The sequence below is a fragment of the Siphateles boraxobius genome, unplaced genomic scaffold (genome assembly GCF_051911475.1).
Source record: "Siphateles boraxobius isolate OS27281-9 unplaced genomic scaffold, OSU_SipBor_1 8, whole genome shotgun sequence".
Taxonomy (NCBI): Eukaryota; Metazoa; Chordata; class Actinopteri; order Cypriniformes; family Leuciscidae; genus Siphateles; species Siphateles boraxobius.
Window position 1 is genome coordinate 23,775,189 of NW_027509208.1, and position 23,023 is coordinate 23,798,211.

The window sequence follows — 23,023 nt, forward strand, 5'->3', positions numbered from 1 at the left end:
TTTTAAGGCAGCAGCTTTTTGTTTTTTTGTTACAGTGCTCTGGTGTTTAGTGTTAGCTCTTTGAACCTTTAATTCAGCATGTGCTCTTCTGTTTATGGTGGTTACATCAGTAAACATTTTATGGTACAGATCAGATTTTAGTTGTTTAAGCAGGCTATACTGGAATATTATTTTAGGTTACACTTTATTTTTAAGGTGTCATTGTTACAGTGTAATTATACATTTAAGTAGCTACTGAGTAATATTAAACACTTACTATATGGTTATGGTAGGGTTAGGATTTGGTTTAGGTTTACAGTAGTTGCATGTAATTATGCATAATTTACTGTTATTACAATGGTAAGTACATGTAACATATGTAACAAGGTCACTTTGAAATAAAGTGTTACCTTATTTTATTTAATGACACATTGGCATGCGGTTTTGAATTAAAACAAAAGAGTGCCAACATGTCATCCCATAGTGTCTAAAACGTTGTCATAGTAAAGTTGGTGAATTTCTAGCAGCCAAAGTTTCCCTTTTCCTGTAAGTTTGTAGTTTTTTTTCTTCTTTTTTTTTCTCGTTAGTTACTGGTGGGCATGAAGACCCCTCTGTACCCAGACTGCCGCCACTAGTCGCCCCCAGCGCCACGCGTCACATCACGCCCGTACTTGAACTTGAATCCCATTCCATTCTTCAGAGGCAACCCCTGCCACACACACACACACACACACACACACACACACACGGGCGCTGGGTCCTCCCTGAGACGTGATTGCTCGGGTCCTGATTGATCCGGAAAGGAGGTGTTGTCTTCAGAGGTTGAGCCATTCTCCGCTCTGATGCCAAGCGCACATGGAGGACTGTGCCAAAGACTGCGCTCACCTGGAGAGCCCGTCGTCCACGGATCTTGGATTTCCATTATAACTGGACAACAATTGTTTTACGACTTTTTAAAAGAAAGAATACGTGCATTTAAAGACTCGGAATCGATGTCGTCAGAGGTTGTCGTCGGAGTGATTTCCTCACATCACTGTCTCAGGTTAAGTGGCACTTAGTTACCGCTTTACAACAGCCGAGACAAATTTATTCTGTTCTGAGAGGACAAGTGTTCGTTTGAGCCGTTGATCACGACCTGCGAACGCAGTGGGAACAATACCTGGACTGTGGAGGAAAGTTTGGAGAGCTTCGGGAGCATTAGTCCGACTGTCCGTGAGATGCTGCTGTGAATGCGGGGCGATGTCCCGACGGAAGCAAGGAAACCCACAGCATCTGTCCCTCACACAGAGGGAGAACCGACCGAGTGAGTATCCTACATACTTCATCAAAACTTTCTTTCTTTCTTTCTTTCTTTCTTTCTTTCTTTCTTTCTTTCTTTCGCAAGCGCAGAAGGTGTATAGAAAAACAACAATCATTATCTGTTAGTCAGACTGATATCTGTAAGTAAACATGATTAGCTTTTTTTAATGTAGCACTATAGTGTTACACGTTTATGATTATCAGCTCATAAACCATGTCAGTTCTATTTTTGCCAAATGTAATCATTTATGTGCGATTTCCTATTAGTATATATTCATTTATCTACGCATAATCTATAACCGTTTGGGCCTGTTAGTTTTTATTGTTTTGTCAATCAATCAATATGATGATACTGTGAATGACTGACCTTTTTTGTGAGTTCGTTATTTGAACAATTTCCAAGTGCTAAATATAATTCATAGCTTACAGTTTTCACCCAAAATACCGAGACCCCCACGCTCATCTGCTCTGTCCCCCTCAGCACACACACACACACACACACACACACACACACACACACACACACACACACACACACACACACACACACACACACACACACACTTTTATCAAGTTTACTTTATAGTTTATTTAAAAGGCCCAAACTTTGCTAAATAGCCTTTCATTTACATCTAAAAGCAAAGTGCAAATTGTTTTACAATATCAGATCCATGGATGTGGATCATTCTTCGTTCATCCTCCTTAATTTAGCCTTTTATCTAAGATGCTTTCCACACTATTTCTTGTAAAACTTTATGTAAAAGCATCAAGTGCTCTAAATCCTCATTTAAGTTTTATTTTGCTCTGGGTTATTTTTTGAATTCACCTAAAAGCTTTTTTATTTTGCACAATAAAAAAGAAGCATAAATTAGCTGAAGTGTAAACTATTCAGAATTACACAATGCAACCTAATCTGTCTACTTTATAACAGCTCAATGATATAATCTCCACGAAATGTTCATAAGCGTTTCCAACACTGATTGTAGCCACAAACAATAAAATACCAGGAAGTTTTTTCCCCCATTAATAATACGTTGCATATCATTGATATGAATTATCCCATACTCCATCTCCTGCTTTAAAAAAAAAAAAAGTATACTTTAACACATTTTATTGACTGACCTCAAGATGCATTTAACAAATAATTCATATTGCAAATTATTGTATTTTTAAAATCTATTTTTTTTTACTAATTGACATTTTTATGCTCAGTGCTTTTTGCCTTGTTATTTATTTAGTCATTTCTGTTTTCACTGAGAATGTGTGTATAGTGCGAAGGCGTGCCTTCCTGAAAATGTCTGATTCAGTCGTGAGTAGATGGTCTTTACACGTCAAATTTGACTGTTTATGATGTTTGCATTTTCAGAAAACATGAAGACAGGAGATGAGAAAAATGTGTTAAAGGAGTGGGTGGGCTTATAGAGAGCCGGTGGCCTTTAAATTCTAAACCACTGCTAGTCAGCCAGTTCATTTCACCTTATACAGTTTATTAAGCGGATAGTTTAACCCCCGCTCATAGTTATTGTTACTGGTTTCTTTACAGTTGTAATGATTAACAACAAACACGAAAACGTCTTGTACATTAGTGCTTGCTTAAATATGTGTTTGTACAGCAAAAACCTGTCCAGTGTATGTTTCAGTGTGCAAATGTGTTGAGCAGAATAATTATACTGTGTCTCAAATACAAACATAATTAGTCTGGCAGTAGTGTGTGTCGCTTGGCAAATGCGCAGTTTACATTGTGCGCTCTATACACTCCATCGCATGTGTACAGAGCGTAAACCCACACTTTTTAAAGTGGACTCGGCTCAGGTTTGCACGCCACCCTCCACCCCAGCCTTCACGGGGCGAGATCCTTGCGCTCTTTCAAGGGTGTCTGTCCGCAGGGGAAAACCCAAAAGTGCCCTCATTTGGCTATGTCAATGCTCTTGGCACAAAAACATGTCAGTTAGCTGGAGGTTGCACAATAGAGAGAGTGACAGGACCTATAGATCACACTGAAGGTAACAGGAATATCCACATACTTCCCGTCTTGAAATAAACGCGGGGTGCACTATCCGCCCGCAGGTGTGCGCGTTAATAAAGACGTCTCGAGCCGCGACCTAAAATGGCAGGGCTCTCGTATGCAAAATACGGGCTCTTGAGGAAGTCTTCAAGACGAAAACACTCAAATGTAGATTTCCGCATCGGCAGCCTCAAGTTGAAACTCATTAGTTTTTCTTCATAAAAAGAGTGTGAGTTGTGTGAACATGTATGATTCATTACGTCTCTGCTTTTTTGTTGTTGGATGGGTCGGTTGTGGGTGGGGGCCGTCCATTAGGGTTCTCACTGGCTCTTAAAATGCTAAAACGACTCTTGCTTTGAATGTTCACATGACGTCTTCCGTGATCTTTTAATGGCCGCTGGTCACCGTGAACCACTGGACTTCTGTGCCATTGATTTCTGAGAGTGGAAAGGGTCACATCAGCCTTTTTACAGCTGGCTGACTTTTTTTTAGGAGTGATTTTATAGCAATCTCCAGCCTCTTTGTGTGAGCTAGCACAGCCTCGGAGAGAACTTCGTTCACAGACCGTGTGAGCCGAGAGCTGTTTGATGGACGTGCGGTTACCCACTGATCGGACTCGTCTGACCTGACTTGGCAAATATTATAGGCGAGACTCTGTTCGGTTTATTTCACGAGTGTCGTATTTGCTGTTTTGCACAGCTTCAGTGGAGTGTAAGTGTGCACGGCTGAAGCTGATAGGGGGTGCTGTAAGTCCTTAAGAGAGGGAAAGTGATCATGTGTGTGTGTGTGTGTGTGTGTTTTCCTTGAGAATCTGATTACTGCCTTCAGGAACCATGATAACTGTATTTATAATGGTTAATACCCTAAATTGCTATCTCTTCTCCCAAGTGTATCATTCCCACAACAGGCTCAATATAAATCTCTTATCTTACGCTAAAGGTAATTAATTCAGTTTATTGCTGTATAGACTTCACCCTGGGGAGCAAGTAATATAGACGCTGTGCTCCTAAATATTTCACGTCCTTGCCTACACTAACTTTTTAAAACAATGTTTGTGGTTCTGCTTTCAAATATAGAGCTTTATGGGAGACTTCAGCCGCTAGCGCACACGTGCTTTTCAGAATTGTGCGCATTTGTTTGGCACACGTCCAGAAGCAGTTGAGAGTGTATAGGCCTTAAATGAAGATAAGCACATCTGCATATGTTTTTTTTTTGTACTTGCACCTGTGAGCTCAGAAATCACAATTAGGCAAAGTCTTTTCACACATGCTGAAGACGTTAACATATCCTCAAATATACAGCACTCACAATCTGTAAATTGTGCTGAATGCGCTCTGTGCTGTCTGTCGCCCGCTACATGTGTGTTTCTTTTTATTTATTATTACTTTAATCCAGGGCCATAACCATCATCATAGATTTGACCTCAAATTATTCATTATATAGAATTATTCTTAATTAGGCAAATTGTTGATGATTTTTTTTAGTGAGTAGTTTTTTAGTGAGTAGTTAATAAACGTTTATCTTTGCTTCCATCACAAATTACTCTAATTACTAGTGTTATTAAAATGCTTTTTAATAGGATAACTAGACTTTTTTCCCCCTGAGGGTTATTCACTTTTTTTTATACAAATATGTTTCCTCTTCGTGTACATATTTTAAGAGGGGTTCAAAAGTCTGAGACCACTGCATTTTTTTATTATTATTTTTATATATAATGATATACCAGTTTGAGTGAAATGTTGATTAAAACAATAGATGAATTTATGAAAATCTATTTTGTATCCCCCACCTTGGCTTTAATAACAGAAGCACTTTCGCTGCATAAGCTGCTCCATTTGTGCAAAACCTGATGATTATTTTTTCCAGGATTGTTCGAGAATGTTTCAATGATCGTCTGACACTTCAGTGCAAATCAAATTTGACTATTTGTTCAAAAGAGTTTGCATGGTCACTGCCACAAATGAGCTTTTTTTGATTAGTTCCCTAGTGAAGAATCTTAAATCAATCTCAGTCATTATTTCACGCTTCTTTGTTTTAAAATGGAATGTTTATTTCCTAATTTGAATTAGATTGCAAATCTATGGACCTTTTTATTCCCCTGAATAGTAAGCAAATATCTGTAAATTCACAGCATTATTATTATTAATAGAAACCCTAAGCTGATGATATGTATTTGATAATATATCAGCATTTAAAGGTGTATGTTTCAGCATCTGATTGAGATATCTCACCACACACATCATCTGCTGTACACCTGTGGCTCCCACAACCCCCTTCTCCTGTCGAGTCCGCTGCTTTCGTCTGGCCTGTTCGGGACGGCTCCCTCCCAGCGCTCAGTTCCGTGGCATTGGACTCATTCCAAGTCCACGATGTCTGTGTTCTCCTCCTTGGCGTTACTCCACTGCTCCGCTCTTGAGAGCCGAGTGTGTGGCAGCGGCCCGGTGTGTGTGATGTCTGTTTATTTCTGTTTAGATATCACATGCTGCTGAAACTGACTTCAGTCAACTATATCAGGGCTTCCTAAAGCTTCCTCTCAGCTGAACCCCTAAGATATCAAATATTTACTTAAGGTCAATAATTTAATGACACAATCACACGTTCACGGTCCTCTGATGTTTATTTTCATGATTCGTTATCACAACTTTTTATCTTTTGTCAAATGAACTTAGATAATTAATGTGGTTCAGATGACATAATATTTTTAATTTCTATGCATTAAACCAATCTCCTTCATTGTATTAACTAAAAAAAAATTATTTCATTGAACTCAAAATTTGAAGGCAACTTAATTTTTTAAGTTAAACCAACAATACGTTTTTCAACAGTATGCCAATAAACAGATAAAATATTTCATCTTTTTTAGTTGTAAGTGTTTTATTTTGTTTGTTTTCATTTTTAAATTATTTATATAAATTCTTTGGCTGCACGCCAAAAATCATAGTGCAATTATTTTGTCTTGAGTTTGAAAGACATTTCATCTTTTATGAAAAACTATAACTAAAAGTATATTTCAAGTCAAATCAAGTCTCCTTTATTTATATAGCGCTTTATACAATATGATTGTTTCAAAGCAAGGTAACACTGTTTTACTGTGTCATTGTTACATATGTTACATATTGTTACTAATAACAACTATTAATTATGCATAATTACACGCAACTAAACCAAACTCTAACCAAAAAGCAAGTACATGTAGTTAATTAATATTACTCGGTACTTAAATGTATAATTACAGTGTAACAAGGACATCTTAAAATAAAAGCTAACCCTATAATGTTAGGAATAGGTTTAGTTTAGGCTTAGTTGCATGTAGTTCTGCATAATTTATAGTTGTAGCGTGTAACGAACAAGGACATTTTATTTTAAAATAAAGTGTTACTGTTTTATTTCAATTAATTGTGGAGCCCCATTTTTTTTTTCATTCGATTTAATTATTAGCTTTTCATCAACTCACAAAGCCCATGGGAAACCCTGAACTGTATGATGTCAGAGGTTCTAAATTTAATACAGATCAAGATATGCTGTTTCAAAAGAACTCCAAATATCAATTTGTCACTTAATGCCCCAAGGGATTTTGGGTCACTGTGCTAAGTCAAAAAAAATGCTACAGGAGTCAAGTTACTGTCACTCTTCCCAGGACTCTTGCAGCCAACCTGGAGTTGATTTGCTATCGGACCTCATACTGCTGCAGTTTTTTTCACTTTCTGTGAATCTGTTTTGTATCTCATTGTGGTTTTGTGTGTTGAGTCAGATCCATTTCGCAGCAAATAGTTGACTGTTTCGTCATCGATAATAATCTGGGCGTCGAGATACCAAACAAGGAATTTCGAGAGGGTGCGAAATGAAAAAGATGAGGCTGGTTTTCACATATGGAAACGGCTGTTTGTGAGGCACCTTAACCACTGTTCCTGAGGTGCACCTGCGATGTGAGGCGACCCGTGCCTGAGAACGTATTTTGAGGCTGTTTTGCGGCTTTTGCGAGCGCTAGTTTGTCTGCTGCGCTATACCTGTACGGTGCATGTGCACCTCTCCAACATCCGTCCAGCGTGCAGAAAAGTAGACCGGAAACACAGATACCATTGCGAGACTGCCACACACACACACACACACACACACACACACACACACACACACACACACACACACACACACACACACACACACACACACACACACACACACACACACACCCTCCCTCCACTCTTCTTGCTGTGTAACTCACAGGTGTTTGTCTATGTTGTGTGAGCGGTGGATTTCGCTTTTTGAGGACAGTATCAGACACATAGTACCATATCTACATATCAGTTCCACAAAGAATTGTTTAAGACAGTTTTGAGATTGTAAATATTGACTTTGAGAGTCTGTTTTCCTTGATACTAGTGCTACTGTAAAAAAAGGTGCTACCTTAAATTTTTAGGTACAATCAACTTGGATGTTTAAGTTGTGTCAACTATAACGTTGAAAATTGGTTAACTTATTTTGATGAGCTAAAGCAATGTAAATAAACATGTCATAACTTATTGATCATATAATTTTTTACAGTGTTATAGCTTGAGATATTTTTTTTATTAACAGATTGTGTCCGTTGCTCTTTTTAGACACTCGCAGTGATTTGTGAGGATAGCTTGCAAATGTGTGTCGAACATTTTGGTCCATGAAGTCGTTTAAAAGAACGCATTTATCGTCTACTGTGTGTAGAGTCTAAGGTACATAAAATTCCCCAACAGGCAAGTTAATCATGTCTGGACCAGTTTGATAGCCAGACAAAAAAAAAAAAAGCAACAGATTTGCAACTCGCAATAACCGAAGAGCAAAAATCACAGACACACCAATAGCAATTTGTCATTTAGGAACCTGACAGGTACTTTAATTAATTAAACCAACTATTTTAAAGTCAGACTGAAGGCAAGGCAATTATTTATAATATTCCACATTTTATATAGAACACAATGTTAATTCAAAATGCTTTACACTGTCATAATAAAGAAAAAGGAGCTATAAAGAGAGATATAAAAGACTTATAAAAGTTTATGCAAAAAAAAGAACTCTCATAACTCTCTCAGAACTCTTCACTCTCATGTCATTGCAAATGGATGCGTTTTTTTCTCTCCATAGAAATCAAAAGGAGTATTTTTGAAGAATCTTCAAGGAGCTCTTTTCCATTCAATGACAATTCACTGTCAAGCCTCATAAATTATGAAAAAAGTGGCATAAAAATAGTCAATTCGGTCTTCTGAATTCATATGATAGCTTTTTGTGACAAACAAGACAGAAATTTAAGTTGCAATTCACTGAAAGTATTTTCTTCTATCAAAAATGGTTTACACACAGCTGAAGTAGAGAACATGAATTTCAGTAAACATCCTAAATGACTGTTATAAGTTCCACAAAAGCTATGAAATGATTTCTGAAGACCTGCAATATAGGGCTTGATATGTATGAAATGATATCTACTGTTTTTTTTGGGGGGGGGTGGGGCTTTTTTTGGAGCTTGACAGCCAAAATAACTGTTTAAAAATTTCAGCGCAGTGGTTCATTTGAGAATGCATAATATGTTTTCAGTCCGGACTTGAATGTGGTTACCGTTGGGGAACTTCTGACATATTTGGAGATCAAATAATGTTCACCTGCACTAGCCAAACATGGATTGTTGTTCACACTGCTGTAGTTAGTCACACTTGTCGCTAGCAGCAAATCTGGCAAATCACAAATGATAGCCTTTGGTGAATCGTCATATATATATATATATATATATATATATATATTTATATATATATTTATATTTATATACAGTAGTCAACATTTGAAGTGAATCAAAAAAGTTCATCAAAGTTGTCCTAAGATGAGAACGGATATTGTTCAAAATTGATGTATAACTTTGCAGAAAGGTTTTGATCCACTTCAAATATTGACTACTGTATATATATATATATATATATATATATAGACAAATATATAGCTTTAGTGGTGCATTTTGTGACGTTGATAGTTATAGAAACAGCTTTGATGATTTCCTTTATTTATAATTTGTTATTGACTTGAGGCGTAAAGTTGAAACTTTATTTAAATCCTATAAGATTCAGATGACCAAAACATGAACTTAGACCCTTATGGATTTTATCAATGATAAATAAAATAGATTGGAAAATATATTTTAAAAAGAGAAATATCCAATGAAAACAATATTCAAATTGATTCAAACGGACAGAAACACATTGAAAGACTTCTATCTCTACAGTTACAGTACTTGTAACTACCATATTAATCTGTTACATCTCAAAATTTATTATTACTGGCCATTCATTATTTGTATGCACTGTGCACTGATTGATATTTTCCCCCTGTGTTTCACGCCTCAGCTGGGCCAGATCATGACGCAGGGGTGGACCAGTGCCCATCGGACGGCTCTGTGGGCGGAGCCGGAGAGAGTGACCTGCTGACCTGTGGTCAATGTCAAACCAACTTCCCCCTGGGAGATATTCTAGTGTTTATCGAGCACAAGAGGAGACTGTGTCCCGGACCCAGCGTCTGTTTCGACAAACCGACCGACTCCGGCGGCTCCCCGTCCCCCAGACCCCCGCGGGTGGAGGTGTGCCGGAGGTCTGGGCCCGTGGAGGTTGGGATCCAGGTCACACCAGCAGAGGAGGAGGAGGTGAAACGACTGACGCCCGCCAGAGGAATCTGCCCCAAGCAGGAGGGCGTCCCAACAGGTAGGTGTTTTAGCACTGAGAGCTGGAGGAGGGGAAGGTTTAATAGTCTGAAGCTTGGCAGGAGAGAGAAGTCTGTGAAGTTACAAACACACAAAGACTCTTAGTTATATTCTTGCAATGGGTAACACTCTTAAAGAACCAACAAAAAAGTATTTTCTGGTTAAGAAGAACCTTTTCGCTGTTAAGGGTTCTTCCGATTTTACAGTATGTAGTAATTAAAAACTTATTTTTGATAGGCTTTGAAAGTGGTAACCTGCCATTGTTAAGTTAAAGAGCTATTTCTACAGTACCTGACCGTACCCTTAAATTTAGTTTTATTGGTGTAACCAAATTTTTTATTTGAATGCAATGAATTAATTTAGATGTTAATGTCAAATTTTTTAGGTTAACATTCTTTTAACATTTAACAAGCAATTCAACTTGTATTACATGGTTTCTACATTATTCTACATTATCAATATTAAAACCCATTCGATTCTAATTAGAACCTCACTTTTTAAAGGAATATTTTACACCAAATGACTCGTCATGTCATTTCAACCCTGTACTATTTTCTTTCTTCCGTGAAACACAAACAGAGTAGGCTGAGCTTTGAACAATGACACTAGTGTCAGATGATATTGATGGGTTAAAGATGCCATTTTAAATTGAAAACAACTAATCATGATCTCATTTGAGATTTGTGAGCTCTTAGAGAAGACGATTTTTCGGTCAATAACAAAATAATACATTTTTATCTGTTCTTCACGCAAAGCTATTGTATAACTTAAATCACCATGAAATCAAATTTGACGATTCTTGTTTTGTAGAGAATATTGCAATATTTATTATAAAATTTATTTACCTAATAATTTTAAGGCAACGGGTTTACAAATTTTTTTTAAGTAAGTGAACTGAACACTTTTCAGTGTGAGGAGAGTCCTCGGACTTCCTCGCACATTGTTTTTCGTGACACGCGTATGGTTGCGCGTACAACAGCTCATGCTCAAAGTGACAGAACAGATAGTTCAGACAGAAGAGTCCACTAGTTGGCGATACGCATAGTTGTGATTTACTGTTCAGTTTTCGAAGAAGAGTTCGTAAAGAGCGATAATAAACTGTAAACAAAGCAGTATACCCTTCACCATCGTTTTGTTTTGGCTCTTGTTCTAAACTTTGCACACAATGGCAGATAGGCAACTATTCTTGTTCTTCTATCCTTCCGAGCGAATTCCCTGTAAATGACACGACTCAGTGCTGCCCTCTGATGTCTGGTAGGGTATAAAAAAGCAATTGTACTGCGCATGTATAGCTTGCAAGTATACCTTGCAAACTGCGCGAGATGGAGCGGAACGCAGAAAATGAAGAAATACCCGGGCCTTTACACACACACACACATATATGAACACACACATACTGTTCACCGGTTCTGACTGGATCGCTTCTCTCAAAAGGTCCTTTACTTTTGACTCGGGCCTTCAAGAGGGATTAACACCCCTTGCATGATTTTATTAGAGCAAAACGCAGCATCTCTGTCTGTCTCTCTCTCTCTCTCTCTCTCTCTCTCTCTCTCTCTCTCTCTCTCTCTCTCTCTCTCTCTCTCTCTCTCTCTCTCTCTCTCTCTCTCTCTCTCTCTCTCTCTCTCTCTCCCTCTCTTTCTCTCATCTTTAAGTGAAACATAACAGCCCTGAGTGCGCCAGCAGCTGAAACCAATTCTCTAAGAGGAAAAAACTCCAGAAATCCTCACCCGACGTGTTTGGGGGAAATATCACCGTATTAAGGAAAAGAAAAAAAAAAGGCTAAGAAAGCCCATTAAAATTCAAGTGCTAAGAGACATAGTGTGGGGATTAATGAAGAAGATTCCTTATTCAGAGGGTTAAAGACTCAGTTTAGCGTGCGGGGCCTGGAGGGGCCACATGTTATCTTCCACCACAGTTCCGCCCACCCTCCTCTCAGCACACACAGCCTGGACAAGGAAATGCTTCACTTGCTAGTCAGAATATATGACAAATAGAGACAAAGTCAGCAGGACCCAGACTTCAGCCTCGTCAAGAGTTTTTTTTTTTTCTCTTTTTTTAAAGTTATTAGTTTTCTGCATTTGTTTGAATGTGCCTTTTTAAAGCACAGAGTTTTTTTTTTATATTATCTGAACTTTTTACTGAACAACTTCAGCTTTAGTTTTGCTTCGTTGACAGAAGTCGTCAAGGTTATCCGCAGAAATGCAGGGCAGGAAGGCGCTTTGGGCTTAAATTTTAATATTTCCAGAGCATGAAAGCTTTGCTCAACACCTTAGATTGCCACTTAACTGTCTTAAAGTTTCAGCCAAATTAGATTATATTTAATGGGGCTAATTAAATACAATATGGAGCTATGGTCGCCTAGAGGCAAAATCCATTCATGCTGTGGGCCAAAACACCAAGCGTTAACCCCTTCTCATCTCATCTGGAGATGTTATGATGAATGCTGAAAATGGCAGTTCAGTTCATGCTGAAAATGGCAGTTCAGTTCAAAAGTGAGTTAAGATAAGTATGTTTGTTAAGATTTGTTAAAGGAATAGTAAAAAAAACAACAAACATTTAGAAATCTTATATAAATCTATAGTTTACATTACGGGTGAAAACAAACATACATTCTCTGTCTATTTTTTTTGTATCAATAATGAGTTTTAATTGTGCATTTTTATTAAATAAATAATTAAATAAAATCACTTAATTATATGTATTTTTTTTCAACAATTGTGTATTAAACACAGCTTCAAGAGAACTGTGATGCATCAGAGAATCAATTTTTTTTCTCCCACCCCTAATTTACAGGCATTCAAATACAGTATTGTGCATTGAGACGTCATACCAGATTTGACATCAATGACACTGTGCAACTGATTGCGTAAGTTTTCTAAGTAAACATCTTAGTAAAATGTGTTCTTCACGCAAAACTATTGAATGGCTTTAGAAGACTTAAATATACAGAGCTTGACATTTTTAGAGCTCAACAACCCAAATTCACTTTCATTACATGGAAAAGAGCAGCATGAACATTCTGCTAAACATCTCTTTTTGTGTTCTATGGAAGAAAAACAATGGAGCAAAGTACCAATGCAAATGCTGTGATTGATAGGATTCTGCTTTCAAGTGTGTACCATCATCATTCATGCTATTTTCAAATCTTTTCCCTCATATCTGAAACTGCCCTTAGTTTCAAATCAATCTCTGAACTATCTAGCTAATCATACTCCACGAACGCTGGAGAAAGTGTATACCGCATCGTGCGCTTGTCCTTTCCACCGCTCCTCTAATCACATAACATGCGCTCATTTAAATATTAGAGTAGGCTTTAATCATGGAAAGTAATCAGTGTCATGAATATTCATACCGTGCCGGTCTAACAGTCTCATTGTCTCACTCCTGTGCCAAATCGTGTCTTCCTGCCTCTCAGCTGTCTGCTCTGATGGCCCCAGTCTGGTATCAATGGAAAGAAGTTTAAAATAAATACACTATTCATACATGATCCTAAGAGAACCGTGTGTGTGTGTGCGTGTGTGTGAGTGAGTGTGTGTGTTGTGAGAGAGTTTCAAAAGATGAGGAGACTGATCCCTGTTCCAAGTGATGAATATTTGCACAGCGGCTCAAGAAGACGCCATTTGCATAATGACTTTGTAGTTTTGCATTAATTAAATTTGCATATGAAACTGCGTTAATTACCTCTGATCATCTGTTTTCAACGTTGCAGCATTTGATGTCCAGCCTTCGGGGTTGTGATTAGGGGTTACAGTGGCTGTTTCAGACTGTGTGTGTGTGTGTGTGTGTGTGTGTGTGTGTGTGTGTGTGTGTGTGTGTGTGTGTGTGTGTGTGTGTGTGTGTGTGTGTGTGTGTGTGTGTGTGTGTGTGCGTGTGTGCGCATACGTGTGTGTGTGTGCGCGCGCGTGTGTGTGTGTGTGTGTCAGGGACTGAAGCAGAATCGAAAGTGAATTTGATGAGTCAGTTTCACAGTCCTTTTTCCTCTTTTTTAGGTCCAAACTCTTGCTAATTTTCTGGCATGTGAAAACAGCACTTCTGAATTCTGTAGTTAAAAGAGAAGACATGTTTTTGAAGTTCAGAGCAATTTTTTAAATGCACAGTGTCTTCAGCAAGCTCAAAGATCAGCTTTTGAATTTCCATGAAGGTGCTATCTCAAGTACTTTTATAGAGTTGTTTTTAAAAGTAAAAATCATCAAGAGGTTTTTGTTTCTGTACATCTTTTTGCAAAATTTACCACAGATCCAGAGACACACCATGTTTCCTCACACCATAAAGGAAGTTGAGCGTATCCTTGACCACAAGACCTCAACATAAATCTCCAAAACTGTTTCAATATTCAAATTTTTGGTTCTCAAATGGTTTTGCCTCTGGACCCATATTATACGTTGGACACAATTGTTTAATAGACTTAATTCTGCTAAACTTAAAATAAAATATGTCCTTATTAAAGTGTAATTGTGCATTTATGAAGTACTGAGATATATCAATTAACTACATGTACTTACTATAGGGTTAGGATTAGGTTTGGTTTAGGGTTAGTTGCATGTAATTATGCATAATTTGTGGTTATTACTATAGTAACTACATGTAACGTGTACCAATCATACTGTAAAATAAAGTATTACCAAAAATTGACAATTTTATAAATGCACAAGCAACCACAGAACAGTGATTTACAGTCTATATAGTTTTGGTGTTTGTTTTATGAATGTAAATTGAGTTTTGATAGTTCCATGCTCTTGGCAGCCAATAATTCACTGCTAAAAACACATTGTGGTCACACAAACCATATTTATTTTATCCTCTTTATCGTCTTTTATGTATTTTAATGTGGCCTGGGTCATATTTTCTTTTTCTGTGCATAGTTTCGTTTATGGGTTTCGGGGATAAGAGCATGTCACACAACATGTCCTCATCCTTTTCACCCTTTTTAAAACTATTTTTTATTGACTGTCCATTTATAAGTAATTGCATTTTATTATTTGCATTTAGCATTGTTTTTCTTCTGCTGTCTGCAATCTTATCCGAACAGATCTGCGACCCATTTTGTGTCGCCACATACCAGTTGAGAACACTGTTATAGATTAAGATCAGTTCATTTTCAGTTCAGCAAATTCAACAGCAATAAATCCTCATCTCAAATTCAAACTAAAACAAGTACATCTTGATTTTTTTTACAGACAATATGAACTACCTGTAATTTAAAATACAGATTATGCAATTTCACTGACAAATAGAGGCAAAACATACTGTACCATGGTACTATTTGTAAAAACAAGGCACATACAGTACAGTACCATGGTATGTCAAATTCCACTGTCAATTCCACAGTACTTATTGTAAGGGTTGACTTAAAATTAAAACATATTGAAATGTACAATTCCCAACGTTTTTATAAAGGAAGGAGGATAAAGATGAATGGTTTGAAGTATGCATTTAAAAAACAAACAAATAGAGAAACAGGTTTCTCCCCTCTCCAATTGGTCAATAAACAGATAGCCCCGGCCAGTATTAAAAATTTCCAAGGAATCGACCTCACTGTGAAAAAAAAAACCTCACCAACTCAAACTTTTCTAGTGACTGGTCACATCTAAATTTTTTAATTGCCCCAATTTAATTTCTGTGAATGGAATTTTATCAATTGTGGCAACAGTCAGAAATAAAATGTTGAGCCATAGAAAAATCTAGTTTACCAAACCATGTTGTTGGTCCAATTTTTTTATCACTGTGCCAAAAGGGAAAAGAAATGTATGAAAAACATAAACACATTAAGCAAAATACAGAACACAAGACAACAAGGTTTAAAGTGTATCACATAAATATCCATAACAGGATATTTGGTGAAAATATCTTATTTTACATGAGGAACAACACTGACTATATTTAAGCAGTCTTCTGCATAACAGGATGTGTTGATGTGGCGAAGAAAACTTTCAAAAGTGGCACTGCATGGGTTAAAAATCTGCAAATAAAAATAAAAACCAACATTAATGACAAATTTCCCCTCCACGACATCTGGCAAGTGACAGAACAGAAGTTACTGAATGATATAATGAGGATGAGACTTGTGTCAGTCGATATAGATTTTGCCTTATCGTTTATGTCATGGTATGTACATATCCAGCTTTTCAGTTACTGATACAAGCGATAAAAATATAAATGAATGGATAAATAAGAAAATCATGAGCTTGACGTGTTTGTTATTAAAAGGCAATAAGCCGCAAAAGGGGCCAATCTAATGCAAATTACATCTCAGAAGTTGACATATACAGTATATGATATGAGGAAAATAAAACTATTGGCGTGGTAACCAGGCAAACACAATCATGAAACCAATGAATGCATGAATCCTTCATAATTTTAAGTGAAGACCTTAAGCTATGATTAGTACAATGCATCTTTTTGCATGGCGATCATTATTTGGAAGTCATTTATTGAGTTTCCACAATTTTGCAAAATTAAATTTCTTTTTTTACAGTGCTATAAAGGTCCTATTTACTACAGTATGTCAAGGTAGAATAAAGTATTTAATCATCAAAACAATTACACACTTCATCCTTTTGCTAATCTACAAGTCATCAAATCTCGTCTCGGATCTCTCTATTGCGTTTGATGGACAGTACCAATTTCAGACTCTCTGACCAGCAAAATGCAAAGCCATTATGATGCCTGGCACTTAACAAAAACCATACCCATGATCCCTTGCAACACCCATGCTATGCTATGCCAGCATTTCTGTTGCAGGGTGCCTGTGGTTAGAGCCTCTGGGATTTCAGGCCTGCTTATATTTTGGGATCTGTCCAAATGAGACCACCCCTTCGCAGTCTGATTGGTGCTGTCTGCCGGCAGGGGTCAACCTGGTCCATGTTGGACGCATTATAGAGCAGGACAGCGCTGCATGTGCGCTCCACGCTGAGCCCTGGAAAGAGTTAAAGTCTCCCACATGAAGGCATCAAACGCTCCACATACCACTTTATTGTAGTCATATGGCAGCAGATTTGATATTTTTCCTTCCACAGCAGGGAATAAAACTCGCCACTAATTTGGACTGTGAGCGTCGCCACTAAATTTCAACATGTGCCGATGGTGTTGACCAGATGTGTAACGCTTTTTCCCCCCTCTTCCTCTCTGTCTCACTATCGCTCTTTTGTCAAATTATCCATGATTGGATTCAAGTGAAATATTTAAGAAGAAATTGGAAGGATGGTGAGATGACATGACAGTGGTTTATAAACGTTGGATGTAATTTGCACCGCTACCAATGGAACACTGCAGCTCTATTTCAAAACCTACACTTATAAGGTGGTTTGCTCATTTTATAAAAAAAAACAACATTTATTTACTTTTCAAACACAAATGTTCATCTTGCACGTCCACGACTTCTCGCATTACGTAATCACGTTGAAAGAAGCGCGTGACCTGGGTGGAAGCACCGACCTAGTGTTTACAAAGCGAAAGTGCAAAGACTAAATCAAACGCCATTTACAAAAAAATTAAAATAAAAAAAGGTAAAACAACGATGTCGGACGATTTTGGAGTTTGAGGAAATGAGATTGAGTATTTCGCCCCACCCTACATTTTCCACCTACGTCAGGTTACCTCCTGACCTTTCTAACGTGATTACATAATGCGTGAAGTTGTGGACGTGCATAACGAGAATTTGTGGGTTAAAAAGTATATAAATGTTTCTTTTTTTAATAAAATGACAGATTGTTTCTCTAGATAAGACTTATTCCTCGGCTGGGATCGTGTCGAGCCTTTGAAGCTGCACTGAAACTGCAATTTGGACCTTCAACCTGTTGATAACAGTTGAAGTCCACTATATAGAGAAAAACCCTGGAATGTTTTCCTCAAAAGTGAGTAAATAATCATGAATTTTTTATTCTGAAGTGAACTAATCATTTAAGTGTGTCTCTAGGGTGGCATGATATATTGTAATTAAATCAAAATTGTGATATGATTTATGGTTAGAGTCTGGTAACCCGAAGGTTCGATTCTCAATACCGACAGGTGCCCTTGAACGAGGCACCGAACCCCCAATCGCTCCGTGGGCGCCGCAGGAAAATGGCTGCCCACTACTCTGGGTGTGTGTGTCCACGGTTTGCAGTGTGTGCGAGTGTGGTCACTACTCACTATTCCTAATGTGTGTGCGCAGTAACTTAGATGGATTAAATGCAGAGGACAAATTCCGAGTATGGGTTGCCTTACTTGGCCTTCACATGTCTCTTTCACTTTCACTTTTTTACCTCACATGATACAGTGTTTCTGCATCTTGGTCTACAGTAAATGAACCACGAGACGCTGATATAATGTATAATGAGCTGAATGTGTGTATATGAACACAGTGTCGTACTTCACTCTGAAACCCACAGAGCTTATCATAAGCAAAACAACAAAATAAAAGCACGATGGTTGAATATTTGAAATTTAAGAAATTAGGACATAAATTGTTGTACTGTAATTTTATAGTTTAGTTCAATTTGGAATAATATAATTATAATTTTAGAATTATTTGTTTTAAATGATGATTTTTTTAAAATTAATTTTCACTACATAATTTACACTATGTATATATTGTTTAAAGTCCCCCTGTGATTAAAATCAAGGTTTTAATGTTGTTTATATGTCTATGTGGTAGATAAAATGATGTCATAAAATTGCAGTCATAAAATGATTGAAAATGGGGACTTTAATATTTTACTTAATAATATTCACAATAAAATAATTATAATTATTAAAATAAATGTAAATAAAAATTAATTTGTTATAAAATAAATAATATTATTTAATAGTCATATTGAGTGGATCAAAACAGTGGGAATGTGACCTAAATGCAAAACTGTGGAAAGAGATGTTTAAAGAAAAATTCTGTTCACATTATGGTGGCTGAAAGAGAGTTCTTTTTTCCCCATTAATGAGTAAAAATTAGTAAACTTAAAATTTTTTTAAATATATATATATATATATATATATATATATATATATATATATATATATATATATATATATATATATATATATATATATATATATTTCAGCCTGCCATTATCTGGTCTTCCAGTCTGAACAGCTAGTAGTAAGTCCCCAAAACCCCACTAAAACCAGACTCATCTTAGGCTGGTCTAAACTGTCACTCTCACTCTATTCATTCAAGTAAAACAGACAAGTCTTAATGCATTTTATGTATCTTTCCCTTTTATTCACTTGACATTAGGATGTCTCTACCAGTAAAACATTACAATAGTCTTGGCACTGCAGGGTGAGAAAGCGTTTGCGTGGAGAGTTATTTGCCAAACACTGACTACAGTGTCACACTCAGGCAGCCAAGCCACACACACACACACACACACACACACACACACACACACACACACACACACACACACACACACACACACACACACACACACACACACACACACACACACACACACACTGCTGCCCAGAGGAGAAGACTCTTCTGGCGGACACTCTTAAACCTGCAACATGTGCAATCTATCTACTTTAAGTCATCTTCCACGTGGCAGTTTATTGACAACAAACATCTTACGTGTTTAGTTCAGAAAATCTCAGAGTCTGTGAACATTTGAAAGGATGTTAATAAAAACAGTGTCATTGTCAAGCCGAGATCTTGTTGACTGCACTGAATTAAAATGCAGTAAACAGCAGTTTTTTACTATTGCTGTGGTTTAATGTCAGAGTTTGGTGGCAAATTTCTGTCATTGTGTGTGGAGTCCTGCTGGGTGGCACCGTAAAAGTAGGGCTTTTAAAGGAGATTGACTTTTTTTCTCAGTCTGTCTGTATTTTCACAGTATATTAATTCCGGTTCTACAATAATGTGGGAATTCCCTGGGAATGAGCAATGTTGTTTGTTTGCACATACTGTCTGTGTTTTTTCGGCGAACGCCACCCATAAATGAAAATTCTCACCCTCATGCCGTCCCGGTTTACTTTCTTTCTTCAGATGATTTTTAGAAAAAGAATTAATTTGAGTCTGTTTAATGCAAGTGTACGCGACCTTCAAAGTTGACGCTTCAAAAACCACACAAAGCAAACATTACGGTGATCCACACAATCCCTTTTGATGAATAAATGTCTTCTCAAGTGAAACGATAGGTGTGTGTGTGTGAACAATACTTGTATTTTAAACAATTACACTTTATTGCAATGGTCCCCTTTAGACATGTCACGGTAGATGTATTCGCTGGTTCCTTCTAGTCTTGTGTTTATGTTGTTGTATGAGTGCACGTGTGCAAGGGGCGTGTCTGTATGTCATTACCTGATCCACTCCAGCTGTTCATCATTACAATCACCAGCTGCAGTTCATCTCACCACGCTTCTTAAACTCACCGCTGTTCTCTCACCTTTGTCAGATCGTTGTTTGATGTTCCCCTGTCTTCTGGTTCGTGTTCCTGCCTGGTGTTTCCTGTTCGTCGTCTTCCGTGTGGATTTGGATCGTCTCACCGTTTGTCTGCACGTCACCGGTATTGACCATCGAAGTCCCTGCGTCACCTATCTCCACCTGGCTCACTGCATCCTGGACTTGTGTGTTTTGTGCTAAATAAATATTGTATTATACTCGCGATTGCTTCCTGTGTTTCTGCCTAACATGACAGAACGATCTGACCATGGTATGGAAGCAGCGAGCGCCTCGTCATCCTCACTCGAAGAGTTCATCCATCACAGCATCCGTAGAATGGACTCGCAAGAGAAGGAGATTGGAGATACGGGCCGTGCAGTTCAAGCCCTGGTGACGCAGGTGTCCGAGCTCACCCAGCAGATCCAGCGCCTACGACCTCCCACTGCGCCACCCACACCGGCCGTTCCTCCCGCATCATCAGGAAGCCCCTCCCAGTCAGAACCCCGGCTACCCACCCCAGAGGCATACTCAGGTGAACCGTCATTTTGTAGAGCCTTTTTGACTCGATGTTCTATGCACTTTGCCCTGCAACCTCATACTTTTCAGACCGAGCAAGCCAAAGTGGCGTTTGTGCTCACGCTATTGACTGGGAGAGCGGCACTCTGGGGAACGGCGGTGTGGGAAAACCAAAATCCATGCTGTGCCTCGTTCCAGACCCTCGCCGCCGAGATGAGACTGGTTTTTGACCGTGCGGTCACTGGAAGAGAGGCGGCCAGAACATTGGTCGAGCTACGGCAGGGAAGAAGATCAGTGTCCGAGTTTTCCATCGAGTTCCGGACCTTGGCGGCAGAGTGTGGATGGAACGAGGAGGCGCAGTGGGACATGTTCCTGCATGGGCTGGCTGACCACGTCCAGAAGGAGATCTACGCCCTGGATCTTCCCACTACCCTCAACGGACTCATTGATCTGGCCCTGCGGGTGGACGCTCGGCTGTCCAGAGTCGAGCGTCGAGCCACGCCCACCCGCACACTTGAGGCAGCCAACGGGCTACGATCCAGCGGCAGGGACGTGGTCAGCCCCGTCTACGATCACGAGCCCATGCAGGTGGGTCGAGCTCGGCTTTCCCGGGAGGAGAGGGAGAGGCGGAGGTCCCAGGGCCTTTGCCTGTACTGCGGAGGAGCCGGACACTACGCCTACAACTGTCCGGTAAAAGGCCCAGCCCGATAGTAAACATGAGGCTACTATCGGGTGGGATCTCCGCCAGGAAGACCTCATCCACGACAAGATCTACCTCCACCCTCCTCTCGGTAAGACTAAGATGGTCAGTCCACCAGCACGATTGTCAAGCACTGTTGGATTCGGGGGCCGAAGGTAATTTCATGGACCATAATTTTGCACGCAGATTTCAGATTCCCATCAAACCCCTCCCACAGCAGATTGCAGTTCATGCACTCAACGGACAAGAACTTCCCACCATCTCATTATCCACTGAAGAAATCACTCTCATCACCTCTGGCAATCACTCGGAAACTATTTCATTTTTTATTCTGGATTCACCCCTGGCACCCGTTGTTCTAGGACACCCATGGCTCATTCAACACAACCCCCGAGTGGACTGGATACATAGATCTGTGCTGGAGTGGAGTCAGGAATGTCATAGGTCTTGTCTCGTCTCTGCTTGTTCGTCTGTACCTGTTTCTGTGTTTCAGGAGGAAGCAGGGGATTTGTCTAACGTGCCCGCGGAGTATCTGGACCTGAAGGAAGTGTTCAGTAAGTCTCGTGCTGCTTCTCTCCCTCCGCATCGTCCCTACGACTGTGCAATAGATTTACTCCCAGGTAAGTCTCCGCCTAAGGGCAAGTTATATTCGCTTTCGATTCCTGAAAGAGAGGCTATGGAGAAATATATTTCTGATTCTCTAGCAACCAAGTTCATTCGCCCTTCCTCTTCTCCAGCGGGGGCGGGGTTTTTTTTTGTGGGGAAAAAGGATGGTTCTCTGCGACCTTGCATTGATTACCGAGGGCTGAATAACATCACGGTAAAGAATACTTATCCTTTGCCGTTGATGTCTTCAGCCTTCGAGAGGTTGCAGGGAGCATCCATCTTCACCAAATTGGACTTACGTAACGCTTATCATTTGGTCCGCATCAGGGAGGGTGATGAGTGGAAGACTGCGTTTAACACCCCTAGGGGGCACTTTGAATATTTGGTCATGCCGTTTGGGCTGTCCAACTCCCCAGCAGTTTTCCAGGCACTGGTCAATGACGTGTTGCGAGATATGATCGATCAATTCATATATGTCTACCTGGATGACATATTGATTTTTTCTGCATCTCTCCAGGAGCATGTGCAGCACGTCCGACGAGTGCTTCAGAGGTTGCTAGAGAATGGGCTTTTTGTCAAGGCGGAGAAATGCGATTTTCATGCACAGTCTGTTCCTTTTTTAGGATACATCGTGTCGTCTGAGGGGATGCGGATGGACCCTGAGAAGATTAAGGCTGTGGTGGATTGGCCAAGTCCAGATTCCCGCAAGGCCCTGCAGAGGTTTCTGGGGTTCGCCAATTTCTACCGGCGATTCATTCGCAACTTCAGCCAGCTGGTCGCGCCTCTGACTGCCTTGACCTCCCCCAGAACTGCGTTCAGGTGGTCCGACACAGCCGAGACTGTGTTCAAGAA

At 39.1% G+C, this 23,023-nt stretch overlaps 1 protein-coding gene and 1 long non-coding RNA gene across 2 annotated transcripts in view; one reads left to right on the top strand and one right to left on the bottom strand.

Moving 5' to 3' along the window:
• The first annotated feature begins 682 nt into the window (after window positions 1-682).
• bcl11bb (BCL11 transcription factor B b) overlaps window positions 683-23,023 on the top strand; it is a 43,728-nt gene continuing 21,387 nt past the window's right edge. Inside the window, exons 1-2 of the mRNA XM_077220442.1 lie at window positions 683-1,282; window positions 9,643-9,993. Coding sequence (XP_077076557.1) covers window positions 1,219-1,282; window positions 9,643-9,993 — 415 coding nt within the window. The 5' untranslated portion in view covers window positions 683-1,218. The remainder of the gene's footprint in view (window positions 1,283-9,642; window positions 9,994-23,023) is intronic.
• On the bottom strand, window positions 9,944-13,797 carry LOC143729280 (uncharacterized). The gene is made up of 3 exons (XR_013199970.1): window positions 13,674-13,797; window positions 13,345-13,430; window positions 9,944-10,065 (listed from the first exon to the last, which is right to left on the bottom strand). It is a non-coding gene; the product is annotated as an uncharacterized LOC143729280 (long non-coding RNA).